The sequence below is a fragment of the Engystomops pustulosus genome, chromosome 1 (assembly GCF_040894005.1).
Source record: "Engystomops pustulosus chromosome 1, aEngPut4.maternal, whole genome shotgun sequence".
Lineage (NCBI taxonomy): Eukaryota > Metazoa > Chordata > Amphibia > Anura > Leptodactylidae > Engystomops > Engystomops pustulosus.
This window is the reverse complement of record NC_092411.1, coordinates 33449911-33466382: the sequence shown is the minus strand read 5'-3', so window position 1 is coordinate 33466382 and position 16472 is coordinate 33449911. Positions and strand designations below refer to the sequence as shown.

At 45.4% G+C, this 16472-nt stretch overlaps 1 protein-coding gene across 1 annotated transcript; it reads right to left on the bottom strand.

Moving 5' to 3' along the window:
• Positions 1 to 607: 607 nt before the first annotated feature.
• On the bottom strand, positions 608 to 5760 carry LOC140121697 (microtubule-associated serine/threonine-protein kinase 4-like). Its single transcript, XM_072142065.1, has 15 exons — positions 5533 to 5760; positions 4688 to 4789; positions 4465 to 4564; positions 4173 to 4240; positions 3856 to 3941; positions 3531 to 3736; positions 3227 to 3365; positions 2991 to 3123; positions 2712 to 2877; positions 1789 to 1890; positions 1424 to 1546; positions 1174 to 1274; positions 968 to 1047; positions 758 to 846; positions 608 to 621 (listed from the first exon to the last, which is right to left on the bottom strand). Exons 1-15 carry the CDS (start codon positions 5758 to 5760, stop codon positions 608 to 610), a joined length of 1737 nt encoding a protein of 578 aa, XP_071998166.1.
• Positions 5761 to 16472: the final 10712 nt, after the last annotated feature.

The window sequence follows — 16472 nt, the reverse complement described above, 5'->3', positions numbered from 1 at the left end:
CCCGACTGCTAGGGCAGTAATTGGCGCTGGCCATATTGCCAAAATCTTTATAAGCCTGCCTCTTCCTGTTACCCTTGCCGGATCTTTGTGCCTCATAGCCTCAGAGAAAGCTTACTAGCGATTATTCCTGCGTTCCTGTGTATTCCTGCGTTCCTGTGTATTCCTGCGTTCCTGTGTATTCCTGCGTTCCTGTGTATTCCTGCGTGTTCCCGCTCCTGTGTCCTGTGTTACCCGAGTTCCTCCGTGTTGCTGTGTTCCGTGTGCCTGTGTTCCCGTTCCCACCTGCCTGGACCTCCTGTTGCTGACCCCGGACTTGGACCTGACGTTGCATCTCTGCCGCCTGCCCTGACCCTGTGCCTGGACCTGTCTACGAGATTGTCATCCGCTAAGGTACCTCGACCTCGGCTGCCACCGTGGGCTAGTCACACCTGGGAACAACCTAGTGGTATCCTGCCGCAGCAAGTCCAACCCGCTTTGCGGCGGGCTCTGGTGAATACCAGGTGCCGCTAGGCTCCGGTTCCGGGTGTTGGTTAGTTACATCTCCCGCGGTGGTCCAGAGGATCCACTGATCCTAACAATAAGGACAGTGCCCAAAGCACCTTATAGACTATAACCGGGATTCTGAAAGGGACATATATGTTCATGTGTATGATGGAGATTACACAGAGAACCGGGGGATATCTGAGACTCCATCTACACAGTCACATTATACCTTCTACCTTCTGCTATAAGAAGATGTACATAGACCTGCACTTACCTGACACTGGGGACAAGGATGACAAACTGCTTCTAGCATCGAGTCCCTGATTGTCTCCATCAGCTTTTGGAGAAGAAGATTCTTTCTGCCTGTTTCATAAAAGGAAAATGGGAAAACTATAAGTAAAAAGAATATCCAGCTAAGTTTACTGCATTGTCCTGCATATATATCATCCTGGAGGTCCCAGTAATAACCCCACAATCTACTCACATTTCTGAGATGTCTTTATCCCCAGGGGAACAACCTGGAGGGGACTTGGGATCCTCATTGTTCACCTTCCTGCTAGATAACTATATACGCAAAGGGAAAGAGAAGATAGAAGATACATAATTATAGAGTTTTTAACTTATAATGTACAGATTTGATCTATTTTCTGTATTTTATGATTTTGTATCTGATATAGATTGGCCACTTACAGAAAGCCTTGGAGATGATTCCACCATTTCTGGTTGGTTCTTCTTCTCACTTGCATCTTCCTCATCGTCTGAAGCCATATGGTGGTGTTTATAAGAGCGAGCTAAAAGTCATAAGAATATGGAGATTGTTAGTATACAGCATGGTCACCGTCATGACCAACATTTTATATCTTATCATTATTTGAACTCATATAAATGAAGACAAGACATACAGCAGAGTTTGGTCTAGATGAGACGTCTTTCTACTTACAGTCAAAGCAGCTGGTGTCCATTGGTGATGCAAGTTGAGGAACATACTCCGGCTTCTGACTCAGAATGTTCTCAAGATCTAAGTCACTCAGGAATGGATGAATCTTGATCTCATTTGCTCCTCCTACAAATGGAAGACAAAGCAATGATGTAGTCAATGTCAGAGATTGATCCATATATGTACATTGAATTAATGTTAAGTGAGGACGTATTAGATCTGACATGAAGGGAAGTATTAGATCATCATACGCAGTGGATGTCATATTATGGACATTCTCAGTGCTGATCCTCATGGACACAATCCTTATGTCTGGTCACATAGTGCTGGGTGTAATAAGCAGATATTCACATTATTATAAACTTTACCTGTCCCAAGTCTCTGCGCAGGATTCTTTATCAGTAGATCACTGATGATATCTTTGACATCGGGGGGAGGAGCGTTGTTGTTAAGATCCCAAGTTAAGTCATCTATTTTAAATAATAGAAAATATTAAAAAAAAAATAAAATCTCTGGAGTTTCATATAAAGTGAATCTTTTTGTGCCTTACAATACAGTTGAACCTTGGATTTGGAGTAACTCAGTCTATAAGTGTTTTGTAAGATGAGTTTGCATTTTTTAACAATTGCAACTTGGTTAACAAGCAAATTTAGCTATATGAGGATCATATGCATGGTCGGTGCCAGCACTGGGCATACCTGGGCAAGTGACGGGACCCAGGGCTGCTGGGTGGCCCACATAAGGTGATAAGGTGTACATAAGGAATCCATTGAGGTAAGGGGGGCTGTATCTATTGAATCCATAAAGGGTGAGGGGGGTGTTGTATAAAATAACCATGAGTGGACTGTTTGGTATTATAAACTAGGGAATATTTTAGGAAACACAAGACTGTTTTAATTTCTGAATTTTTAATGTTGCCTTGTGAGATCACTGCAAAGGGGCCCACTGAGGCTTTGTCGTCCAGGGGCCTACTGAAACCTGGAGCTGACCTTGATCACATGAACCGTCCACATTCTCTAATGATATGTCCCTCCCTCTTACTAAAAATTTTATAACACAAAATGGAAGAAATAATATGGCTAAATACTAATACAAATGAAAATTTTCCAGTTGTAGAAAAAATTGTCTACTTCAATGATTTCCTATTGGGATTCCTACTTTGATATATAGATTGGATAACAAGCAAAATCCGAGAACGAATTACGTTCGTAATCCATGGTTCCACTGTAAAATAGAACAACCAATCACACATGACAATTACATTTCATTTCACCTTGATTATTACACTCACCATTGACAGTCCTCTTATAAATCTCCTTTACGTTGTTTCCTCTGAATGGTGTATGTCCTACAATAAACTCATGTAGGATGATCCCCAATGACCACCAGTCTACAGGTCGTCCATAGCCTTTCTTCAGGATGACCTCTGGGGCGATGTAAGAAGGGGTGCCACAGACCTGGAAACAAAACAAAATAAAGATAAGGAGGAATAGAAATAATAGTATAGATGGAGAAATAGATGAGATCTAAACAGTAAAGAAGAAATTAAGCTGTATAAAGTGTAACAGACCTCATGATCGAGGAACTCTCTGGTGATCTCCTCAATGGACGCCTTGTGCTTGTTAGATGCAGGTCTCATAAGGCCAAGCTTTGATACTCCAACATCTGTGACTTTAATGTGTCCAGTGGGTGTTATCAGGAGACTGTGAGAGAAAAGATGGGATTAGATCAAGGTGACAATCCATAGGCTGTATGGTTACAACCTGGAATGTCCTTCCCACTGATTATAGTACAAGGGTCACCTACTTTTCAGGCTTCAGGTCTCTGTGCACCACACCATAGCTATGGAGATATTCCACTCCAAGAACCACTTCAGCAAAGTACAAGCGGGCCAAGGTGACAGATAACGGTCTTCTGGTCTTTAGAAGACTCCTGCAGTCTCCTCCTACGGCAGAAAGTAGATATTATCATTGAGAGATTTATCCAGCGGGATGGGGGGGGGGGGGTCAGACATGTTACACAATAAATAGGCTGAGAAATACATATCACATACAGGGATATATAGAAGATACAACATATGATGAAACTAAATCTAAGACATATGTCTTACCTCCTACATACTCCATGACCATACACAGATGAAGTTGAGTCGCAAAAGAGCCGGACATGGAGACTACAAAGGGACAGTTTGCAAATGTTAAGATGTCCCTCTCGAGGTAGGCCTGGGCAAGTCTTCTTGGGTTGAGCTTCTGCCTGTCCATTTTCTTCATAGCATAGATCTGGCGAGTCTCTCTATGGCGCACTAAGTAGACCGCCCTGGGAATAAGGAAAATCCATGGATTACAATGAATTCATATGAACAATCAGAGCACAGAGGCAGAAACATTGTCATAAGGAATCCTGGGAAATGTATATTACACCAACATAAAGCTCACCCAAAAGCTCCGCTGCTGATAAGTTTGGCCGTGTGGAAGTCGCTCTTACAAGGCTTTTTCTCCTCTTTCAATGATTTGATCAAACCCTAAACAAGAATAAGTGATGACAGTAAGACACAGATGATGTAAGACAATATAAGCTCCACATGTAGAAACTTGCCCCTTATATGTTATGTCACTACTGATTTACACATAAGCAAATATAGAGAAGGTGTTAGAAGCCGGAATATATCACTGTATTAGTGGATGATATGGCACATCACACAATGGAGACCTTTATATAAACCCTATAACCAGACCCCCTCTATGACACTTACACTGGCAGATGCTGAGGTCTCTGCTTGGTCACATTCTCCATTTTGAGAATTTGGAGGTTCCGTGGTTTCTAGTGATAAAATAATGAAGAAACATAATGTATGAGACTTTATCAATACTACATATATAACATAACAATACAATAAAGTAAATGACAAAGCAGAACTTCTATAAAAGTTGTCAATGTTAATTATATGATCTACCACATATATATAGGCATATGTATAGTAGACCTCTAAGTTTTTTCTATAATTTGAACCACCATGTAAATAGGATATTGGATGAGCGACTTACCTCTAATCAGATCACTGTTTAGCCCCGGCTGACTACTATCACGGTCAGGGGATGCTGAGCTTGGATTTTGCCCATCTATGGAGTCACCTTCTAGGTTTTCCTAATAATTACAATGTATAAAATTAATATGAAGATCTTGTACCTGATGTTCTGATATATGACTGGTAATCTGGAGAAGAACATTATATAAAGACAAATAACATAGAATATAATGGATCCTTACTTGGTGCTCCAGGTCATGGGCCAGGGGTTCTACTACATCCAGAACTTTTTGGGCCAGTTCTTTAATCAAGGCCAGATCTCCAAAACGGAATCTTTCTTTAGCCTATAAATATCACATTAAAAAGAAAAATCATGTAATAAGAAAATGCACATTGAAGGACATGTTTCAGATTGCAACAATATCTGTTTCTGAACAATATTGCTTCTCAGTATTATAATCTTAATGTAATCGATTTTCTACGTCTATGACTTAATATGCCGATATCGATAGAAAGTCTTGTGGCTACTTTTAGTCGTTTTGTTACCAGGGTAACGTTTATAGAGTAATGGATAAAGGCTCTTCCCTTCCATCTAAAACTTAGATGCCGCAACAGTGTTTATGTAATTTCCACCTTGTGTTCTGCTGGTTCAAGGTTCAAAATCCAAAGTGAAAATGTAATTTTTTATATTCCAAAAAATCAACTTTCTAAAATATTTTACTAGAAGTTACATTTTTTGTGATCAAAATCATCTGTATAAACACATATTAAGTAGAAACATTGTGGCTGCAGGCCACCACCAGGGGGAGCTCAGGAGCGCACTGCATACAGTTAAGGGAAATTATTTAATATTTTAATACTTTTGACATAGAACAAAAGGAAATCAAAAGTTTACTGTTATTGTTTCATATAAAAGAAAATTCTGAAAGGAGGATGTTCAGATTGGATTTCAAATTTAAAAATGTGTGTTGGCTATCTGTAACTGCAATAGTATTTGGGTCTAGTTAATATGTTTTTACATCAAAAATATATTTCTATTATGATCCATTATTATGTATAAGTTTTGTGCTTAGAGTCTGATGTTTACCTGTTGTAGTAGCGCCCGGATGTTGCACTGTAAATCCTCTATATAGTCAGAGGTTATAAGACCTTGTTGGCATTTGGTCTGGCAGTCCTTTACAAGCCCCACTACCAGCCGGTAGGTGAAGCTGATGACGCCATCGGGTAGTGGAAGCACAGTGTCAGGGGAATAGTTGATAAGAATCCCCTGTAGTTGTGCTTCCACCTGAACATTGTCTAGAGCAGGTCCAGACATTGTAGAGCGCGGTCAGTATGTGTCTATCTCTAGAGCCCAACACTGACAACTGAGACCCTGGGCCTGTGACCGCTGCTTTTATAGTGTTGGGAGTGATGATGTCATAATAGCCCATCTGTGATGTCATAATGGAATGGTCATGGTTACCTAGCAACACTTGAGTGGCAGTTAGTGTTGTGATAGGTGTTCAAGTACATTTATATTGAGAACACTCACTAGTATAAAGGCCTAGTCAGTCCTGCAAGTAATCTATACTTATTTATACCATGATATATATTTCTTATCAAAGTAAACATTTTTGTTGACAGCTGTGACATTTGTAAGCAATAAAACTCATATTAAACTCTCCATGTGGGGGAAAAGTATATACAGTATACCCATGGTAATGAACTGGATAAAGGGGAAGAGGTGTTTGTGTGGGGGCATCAGGCTTTCTCTACATACACAATGGTTATATAGGAGCTATGATCCAGAGTGTTAAAGCCTCCCCCCCCCCCATTACATACACATATTGGGGGATTTATCATTAGGTTGCTCCTTGGGACAGTTCTTTATCACTTTTTGGAGCTCTGCTGCCCATCAGATTCATTAAAGGAGCCTTGGCCTTTTAATAAATGTTCTTATGCTCTACTTTTTGTCTGGCATTATTTTAAAAAGTCCCCAAAAATTTTAAAAATGCACAAAAAATCCCAGCACATGGACCAGTAAAGTAAAGTTCCAAGTCATGAATCTGGCTTTGCACGGTGTTACACTAGCAGTAGTTTTATGTTAACACCAGATTAATGAAGTGTTGGAATTAGCCCTGTGAGACTTTTGGCATTGAAAAGTTCCAAAGAAACCTCAATGCAACTTTTTTGAGACTTTTTTTAAGGCAAAACATCAAGGAAAACCAATGATAAATAACCCCCATTCTTTCTATCCATCCTTCTCTTATGACATCACAGCCTCGGGCTCTTTGAGGGATGAGGCAGTGTAGGATTTTATCACTGATGCCAAAATGGACCAAAATACTCTCATACAGCACCAGAACCAATCACAGTACATTAGTATGAAATATATGCAGTGTGCCAAAATTATATATTCATACAGTGTTGTATATATACATATAATGGGCCACAATTATAAAGCAGTTTGCGGCAGAATACTAGCGCAGACCGCAAATAAATACATACGCAAACTGGTTGCATATGTATTTATGATGTGTTTCTGCCAGTATAGTGTCATGGCTGCAATATGCACAACGCAATACAATACCGTGCACTAAGGAGGCGTCCCGGTGCACATTCACACTGCTTGCGACATTTATGTCCCGCATCCGTTAAACTGAGTGCACCAAAAAAAAAACTGGTGTCCTGCTCCAAATCATCTGTATAAACACATATTAACTACAAATATTGTGGTGCAGGCCACCACCAAGGGGAGCTCAGGAGCGCACTGCATACAGTTAAGGGAAATTATTTCATAGTTTAATACTTTTGAAATAGAACAAAAGGAAATCAAAAGTTTACTGTTATTGTTTCATATAAAAGAAAATTATGAAAGGAGAAAGCTCAGATTGGAGGAAATCATTTCAAATTTAAAAATGTGTGTTTGCTATCTGTAACTACAATAGTATTTAGGTCTAATTAATATGTTTTACATCAAAAATACATTTCTATAATGATCCATTATTATGTATAAGTTTTGTGCTTAGAGTCTGCTTTTTACCTGTTGTAGTAACACGCGAATGTTGCGCTGTAGATCCTCTATATAGTCAGAGGTTATAAGACCTTGTTGGCATTTGGTCTGGCAGTCCTTTACAAGCCCCACTACCAGCCGGTAGGTGAAGCTGATGACGCCATCGGGTAGTGGAAGCACAGTGTCAGGGGAATAGTTGATAAGAATCCCCTGTAGTTGTGCTTCCACCTGAACATTGTCTAGAGCAGGTCCAGACATTGTAGAGCGCGGTCAGTATGTGTCTATCTCTAGAGCCCAACACTGACAACTGAGACCCTGGGCCTGTGACGGCTGCTTTTATAGTGTCGGGAGTGATGATGTCATAATAGCCCATCTGTGATGTCATAATGGAATGGTCATGGTTACCTAGCAACACTTGAGCGACAGTTAGTGTTGTGATAGGTGTTCAAGTACATTTATATTGAGAACACTCACTAGTATAAAGGCCTAGTCAGTCATGCAAGTAATCTATACTTATTTATACCATGATATATATTTCTTATCAAAGTAAACATTTTTGTTGACCGCTGTGACATTTGTAAGTAATAAAACTCATATTAAACTCTCCATGTGGGGGAAAAGTATATACAATATACCCATGGTAATGAACTGGACAAAGGGGCAGAAGTGTTTGTATGGGGGCATCAGGCTTTCTCTACATACACAATGGTTATATAGGAGCTATGATCCAGAGTGTTAAAGCCTGCCCCCCCCCCATTACATACACATATTGGGGGTTATTTATCATTAGGTTGCTCCTTGGGACAGTTCTTTATCACATTTTGGAGCTCTGCTGCCCATCAGATTCATTAAAGCAGCCTTGGCCTTTTAATAAATGTTCTTATGCTCTACTTTCTGTCTGGCATTTTTTTTCAAAGTTCCCAAAAATTCTAAAAATGCACAAAAAATCGCAGCACATGGACCAGTAAAGTAAAGTTCCAAGTCATGAATCTGGCTTTGCACGGTGTTGCACTAGCAGTAGTTCTATGTAAACACCAGATTAATGAAGTGTTGGAATTAGCCCTGTGAGACTATTTAGCATTGAAAAGTTCAAAAAAAACCTCAATGCAACTTTTTTGAGACTTTATTAAGACAAAACATCAAGGAAAACCAATGATAAATAACCCCCATTCTTTCTATCCATCCTTCTCTTATGACATCACAGCTTCGGGCTCTTTGAGGGATAAGGCAGTGTAGGATTTTATCACTGATGCCAAAATTTACCAAAATACCTTCATACAGCACCATAATTAATCACAGTACATTAGTATGAAATATATGCAGTGTCCCAAAATTATATATATATACAGTGTCATATATATATATATATATATATATATATATATAGTGGGCCACAATTATAAAGCAGTGTGCGACATAATACTAGCGCAGACCGCACATAAATACATAGGCAAACTTGTTGCACGTGTATTTATGATGTGTTTCTGCCAGTATAGTGTCATGGCTGCAATATGCACAACGCAAGACAATACCGTGCACCTAAGATTCACACTGCTCACAACATTTATGTCCCGCACTCCTTAAACTGAGTGCACCAGAAAAAAAACTGGTGCTCTCAGTTCATGCCAATTGGTTGCCCGTAGGGTTCGCCAAATTCATGAAGACCGTCTTCATGAATCTGTCGCATACTGCATGATAGTGAGGCAAACAGCACATATTAGTAGATATGGGCCATTATGTTTAATTTGGAGTACTATGTTTAATTTGCAATACTTCTGAAATTTGTGAACATACACTTTAATTATGCACCTTTATTATTTGAATTAGTGTCATTTTTTAAAATAGTTTTTTTATTTTTCAGACAAGAAAATACATGACAACACTGGAAGGCAGATACAGACATAACCGTACCTTTGATGGCCATCATACAATCAACTGGGGAGATTTATTATAAGTCTCTTAGAGCAGAACTGTTCTAGTTGTCCATGGCAACCAATCAGAGCTCAGGTTTCATTTTCCCACAGCTGTTAATAACATTAAAGCTGAGCTCTGATTGGTTTCTATGGGCAACTAGAAAAGTCTCACCTCAGAAACTTGAGGTTTGCAAAGCTATCAATGTAGCTGAATCATTTTCTCCCACTATGGCAGACCCCTGCTCCGTTGCCCCCTAAATCCCTCAGACAATTCCCCATCTGGTCAGTGAACCCCGAATATTAATTGTAATTTAATGGGCACATAAGTCTTCAGTATCCACAGGTTTACCTACAACTAATTCTCTACTAATATTCCAGTCCCAGAAAGCCCCTTTGAGGGTGATGTCAGACGTGGCGCTTTGTCTGCGCTTGCAAACGTAAACGCAGACAAAGCCGCACCCACCGGGGCGGGCCGTGGCCTGATCGCATCGGCATTTCTATGGTAACGTCTGCGATTGGGAACGAGCCGCCGGTGTTTTGCATGAAATTAACGCAAAACACCAGCGGCTCGTTCCCGATCGCAGGCGTTACCATAGAAACGCTGATGCGATCGGGCCGCGGCCCGCCCCAGTGGATGTGGCTTTGTCTGTGTTTGCGTTTGCAAGGGCAGACAAAGCGTGGTCTGACATCACCCTAAACCTCGTCTATGTGGGCTGTGACAAGCTGGGGTATGGATGTGCATGCAACCCTGGAGCCATAAGTAAAGGGGGAACATGACGGTGGTAAAGGGGGGACCTATAACGCCTGAATTTCATGTATTAGTATTGAGGTAAGATGCTGGTCCTTGGTAAAAGAAAAGAGTAGGTGGGATAGTGTAGTGATGTAAGAAGGCTGGGGCTCAGGAGTAGATGTCACTTCCTGTCCTGTATCTCTATTTCTTTTTGTCTCCCTAGGACAGTGATGGCAAACCTTTTAGAGACTGAGTGCCCAAACTACAACAAAGACCCGCTTATTTATCGCAAAGTGCCAACACAGAAATTTAATTTGTGATTTATACTCCCTTCTCTGTCACAGTTTTCATTGATACCAGCACCCTGAGGACACAAATAAAGCAGAAAATAGTCCAAGGTAGAGCTGTCACTTTAAAATTGCTCTGTGCACAGCAAGTCCTGGGCTGTCTGGGACTGCAGGAAGATACCTAGAGTCCTCTCTGGTGATGGCCTGAGTGCCCATAGAAAGGACTCTGAGTGCCACCTCTGGCACCAGTGCCATAGGTTAGCCATCACTGCCCTAGGAGAACAGAAAGAAACATGTCTGACAGACTCAGCAAGTATAACACTGGGGTTACCATGTTATATCACCCTGCTATCACGACATACACCTCACACATCATGTACTAGTGTAGCCTCAGCTTCCACATCATATACGAGAGGATATTTATCTCAGGAATTAATGATTACCACAGGAGATCATGTCTCCATGTCTCCTCATGTACCTGCTCCCAGCCATCTTACACATGGCAGCTCTGGCTGTGATATCCATGAGCTTATAACCCCACACACTGTAGATATGACTGGTCAATGTTACAGGGGAGCAGCATTACCTGAGGAAATGTGCACATGGCTAAAGGTATAAGAGAAGTCGCCATGTCTCCTCAGCCATGTGTCCTCAGGAGTCTGCTCCTAGCTATATTATACCCTACAGCTCTGGCTGTGATATCTGTAATATTGTACCTCACACACTGTAGATAAGACTGGTTAATGTTACGGGGGAGCAGCATTACCTGATGACTGGTTAATTTTACAGGGGATTACTAGTTTAATGTGGACATGATGGGAGTCCATGTGTCCTCATGTTCCTGCTCCTCACATGTTATATACTGGCTCCATGAATGGTAGAGACAGATAGTTATGTATATGGGAGCAGCACTTTGCAACATCCCCCACCGGGGCCTAGCCCTTGAGGTGAGGCCTGGAGACAGCCGGGACCCGCGGTACCGGAGTGGCTGGCGGTTGCGGCCTAAGCACGCTATTGTCACGGTGCTTGGTACGGGGGAACCGGAGGGCTGTCCTACAGCCTGGCAGGTCTCCAGCAGGGTGGTGTTGGCAAGAAAAGATGAGGGAGAGGCTGCTATAGCGGATCTCCCTGGGGCAACCCCTTAATGTCCCGAGTGTGAGTCTCTGGGTGATGGACAGGGTGCCGGTGCTGAGGGCAGCGGTAGTAGCAGGGACCAGACGGAGGCAGAGGTTGAACAGAAACACTTACAGTTCTTTATTGGAACCGACAGGAACATCAGCAACGTGCCTTTAACAAGATGGTGGAGTACTGGAGAGGTATTTGGAGGGAGCCACAGGATGTAGTTCACCAGCCTGGATGTATAGGGCAGGCTGGGAGGCAGCTGGGTCCTTAGAGGAGGCTTCAGCTCGGTCCTGGATCTCTTCAGGTATCACCCTTGAAGGTAGGATGATACCCCTTTCCTCACTACACTAGCTCTAGTCTTATCTTCCACTTCAGGCAGGGGCTAGGCTCTTCCTACACTGGTCTGGTGTGCTAGAGACTCTGAGCTGCTGCTCAGCTAACTACTCTCTGCATGCGTCCTGCAGACCCAGAGGGCCTGACTAGGACCGGTCTCTTCTCCCTTCTGGGAGAGACCGCTCTCCTCTCTCTCCTGAGAGAGACTCCTCTCGGAGTGTTCTCTAGAACATTCCTGGCCAGGGGGTTTTATTACCTCCCTTTGGTCAGGTGGTGGCTGCTCCTCCAATTACCTCTCAGTTCACAGAGACAGGATGTAACACAGATCATTGGATACTGGACTTTTACATCATATACAGATTTAACTTCTGCCTTGCCAGGCAGGATTAACCACTGCAATTTCCCCTTTGTGATGTGGTGACATGTTATGGGGCTTATTCGCAAGCACCCTCTCGCCATTGCATCGGCGAGGGTGTTGCATACCCCGGGGGCAATTGAAAGAGCCGCCCTCGGCTCGACTACAGATGGTTTGGGGCACAGAGGGGGCTAAGGACACTTCTGGGAAGTGCAGGCTATGTGAGGGGTAGGGACAAACCGCCCATGGTCCTGGAGACAGGCACCTGGGTTGGTGTCGGACTAAGACAAAAATATGTAGCTGTATGACAGTTGGTCGCTGACGCCATTAAACCGAACTGTACAGTAGGAAAGGTGTGGTGTCATGTCCTGTAATCCACTCCTTGCACCAAGGCCTGTATATTTGTTTTATCAACGCTTCTTCCCTGGCGGCAATTATATAAGGTGTCTATCTGCATTGCGTTAGCATATGCGACACAAGTACCTCCTGACTGGCATCCTTCCCCATATATGAGTGGCATCCAGGTGCTATCTCTGTAACACCCCCGGTCCCCGTAGGACCCGCAGTTTACGGACTACCCCCACGTGCAAACCTCAGTTTGAGGGATCAGGTAGCGGTCAGTGTTTTACATAAAAGACGGTCCGACACAGCCACACTACAACCTGAAAAGCCTATGAAAGGGTTAATGCAGACTACTGGCATATATGACAGTGTGCAAATATTTGGCAAAAATCACATTGGCTTAGGAGCCCAATGGGTACACATCTTATAACATAACGTTACAGAAGTAGATAGGCTACTCAGTGTAGCACGATCAAATGTCTCTTTCCTGCAAAGAAAAGGCATAAGAAGTGCAAACAGAATGTCCATACCTAAAAAGGAAGGCATTAAGTGCAAAATAATAAGTCAATAGACATAGCAACTTTTCCCTGGTAGTATCTGGCAAAAGTCTCACAGAAGGTCTCTAGTGACAAAGTCCATCTTCTGGGTACAGCCCTTGATGTGGGGAAAAAGTGCACTGAAAAGCAAAGGGTCTCCCCTAGTGTAGAGGGACAGAGTCCTTTGAAGAAACTCTCTGCTGTGGCAGAGGAAGGGTGCTATCATAGCACATGACAGTGTATAATCTCTTGACTGAGATAAATAAGGGTAAGAGTCTCAGGAAAGTCTCTGGCTCTTTGGGGAAAATGGAGAAATATACACAATATGTACAATATTACAGTACCTGTAGTGGGCTACAGCCCTTCAGGGGTTAGTCAGATGCACCTTCGCTGGGTTCAGCAGGGACAGGATCCAAAGGCAATAGGGAATCCTGTGCGTCCTCAGCGGGAGTAGGTGCCGGCTGGGGACACCCGGTGGCAGTAGCGGGTACTGCAGGTGCAGCAACATCCTCCGGACCTTCAGGGGGAGGAGCACTGTCGCCCGGGATGTCGGCTGTTCCAGCCGGGGGCTCAACTGAGCCAGGGACCACGGAGGGGTCCAAGAAGAAATAAACAGAGCCCGGCGGCCGAGCCGCGGCTCCTTCCAGCTCCGGTTCTTCCGGGGCCGGGTCATCACCCCATTGGTAACCGGCGAGGGGAGATGTGGGCCTAGATGGAACCTCCGGACAAGGTTCGCTAACCGGGATGTCTTCTCCCACAGAAGAGCCGCGGGACCTGGCAATGCTCCCGGCAGGGGAGACGGTGGGGGTGGCGCCCTGGATCATACCCGGCCCATGGATGGCAATGGGACCCGTACTCACGATTACCGTGGATGGGGCATTCACGTGGGTCACCGCCCGGGGACTCGCAGCCGAGGAAGAAGAAGTGTTCGGAGATTCCGGCCACTCGTCGTCCTCATACCAGTCATCGTGCGGGAAGTAGCGGTCCTCATCGGAGTCGGGGATCCGGATCACACCAGCCGCCCAAGGTCCTCGGGGCCCCTCTTGCAGGGAGAATTCAATGCACTCGCCTGGCTTCAGGTTGTGCTGGCTCTCCGGCAGATCAGGCCTCTTGACGGACCGGCGGGGTATAAATACTTCCCGTCCGGTGTAGTCCTGGGTGGCGAAGCCATAGCCACGCTGCTTGTCGAAGAACCGGACCATGCCGGTGGTGCGGTTCTTCTCCACCCAGGCTCCAGCTGTAGACCGGCCGGCCATGTAGCGTTGGGCCTCCTTCTCTCGGCGTCGCTGCTCCGAGACAGCGTCCCGGAGTCGCTGGCGGTTGGCCTCACCTCGGCCTCGAGGCTGCGGAGGTGCCGGTGCTGGGGCTCGTGGCTCCGGTGCAGGCTCGGATCTCCGTGATGGTCGGGCAGGTGCCGGAACAGATGCAGGAGCAGCCGGAGGATCAGGTACCGTCACAGCAGGGCTAGCAGGCCGAACAGCAGGGATGGTAGGCCTCGGAGCAGGTGGCACAGCCGCAGTAGGCCCAGGCGTTGGCTCGGCAGGAGTCGGGGCCTCCCCACGTGGCACCTCCACGTGGGCCTGCGGTACCGGAATGGTAACCGGGATAGGCATGAGGAACCGCCCGGGTGGGACTTGGTACTGCGTCACCGTTTGATAACAAGTTCTGGTGACGAAGGCCCGAGTCAATCCTCGGTGCAGCCGATGTCCAGCGGAGGGTCTCCGGACCGGCTGCGCTGAGACCACCACCATAGTCTCTAGTACCTCATAGAATTCAGGACGCTCCACAGGAGGGAAGGGCGGAGGACCCCACATGGTGTTGTCCTCACTGTCCAAAATCCACTCAAGTTCTGGCGCTTCTCTGAGGCAGGGCAGGAAGTCCGCCTCGAGCCAGTGGGAGGAGTCCAAGTCCTTCCCGCCAAGAGCTGTGGCGGGCTCTAATTTTTCCTGCGCCACAGGAGGCGGGGTTCGCGCCCTTCGCGCGTGGGTGGAGCTTGATGCGTCATCTGGGTTTCCCGCCAGTGAAGGTTTTGGCGGGCTTGAATTACTTGCTGCGCCACAGTTTCTGAGGTAAAAATCTTCAGGCGCGGCAGCGCCGGATGTAGCAGAGCTGGTACAATTCTTGCCAGGATTAACCTCTGGAGTGCTGGAGCGGCGCTCGACAGCACGTGGCAGCAGTATAACACAGTTCATTCCAGAAACACACAAGTACTTGGGCCTAAACCCGGATGGCAGCAGGGTTAGGCAGCACAGTCTTTTTAATAAAGGAAAGTCTTTAATGCCGTAATAAGTATCAATCCTGTTCGTGACGCCACTTGCAACATCCCCCACCGGGGCCTAGCCCTTTGAGGTGAGGCCTGGAGACAGCCGGGACCCGCGGTACCGGAGTGGCTGGCGGTTGCGGCCTAAGCACGCTATTGTCACGGTGCTTGGTACGGGGGAACCGGAGGGCTGTCCTACAGCCTGGCAGGTCTCCAGCAGGGTGGTGTTGGCAAGAAAAGATGAGGGAGAGGCTGCTATAGCGGATCTCCCTGGGGCAACCCCTTAATGTCCCGAGTGTGAGTCTCTGGGTGATGGACAGGGTGCCGGTGCTGAGGGCAGCGGTAGTAGCAGGGACCAGACGGAGGCAGAGGTTGAACAGAAACACTTACAGTTCTTTATTGGAACCGACAGGAACATCAGCAACGTGCCTTTAACAAGATGGTGGAGTACTGGAGAGGTATTTGGAGGGAGCCACAGGATGTAGTTCACCAGCCTGGATGTATAGGGCAGGCTGGGAGGCAGCTGGGTCCTTAGAGGAGGCTTCAGCTCGGTCCTGGATCTCTTCAGGTATCACCCTTGAAGGTAGGATGATACCCCTTTCCTCACTACACTAGCTCTAGTCTTATCTTCCACTTCAGGCAGGGGCTAGGCTCTTCCTACACTGGTCTGGTGTGCTAGAGACTCTGAGCTGCTGCTCAGCTAACTACTCTCTGCATGCGTCCTGCAGACCCAGAGGGCCTGACTAGGACCGGTCTCTTCTCCCTTCTGGGAGAGACCGCTCTCCTCTCTCTCCTGAGAGAGACTCCTCTCGGAGTGTTCTCTAGAACATTCCTGGCCAGGGGGTTTTATTACCTCCCTTTGGTCAGGTGGTGGCTGCTCCTCCAATTACCTCTCAGTTCACAGAGACAGGATGTAACACAGATCATTGGATACTGGACTTTTACATCATATACAGATTTAACTTCTGCCTTGCCAGGCAGGATTAACCACTGCAATTTCCCCTTTGTGATGTGGTGACATGTTATGGGGCTTATTCGCAAGCACCCTCTCGCCATTGCATCGGCGAGGGTGTTGCACTTTATATGGTAAGATCATTACCCATGTATATGCTCCTTGTCACCTCACATACTACATATATGGCTGATATGCGGCTTAT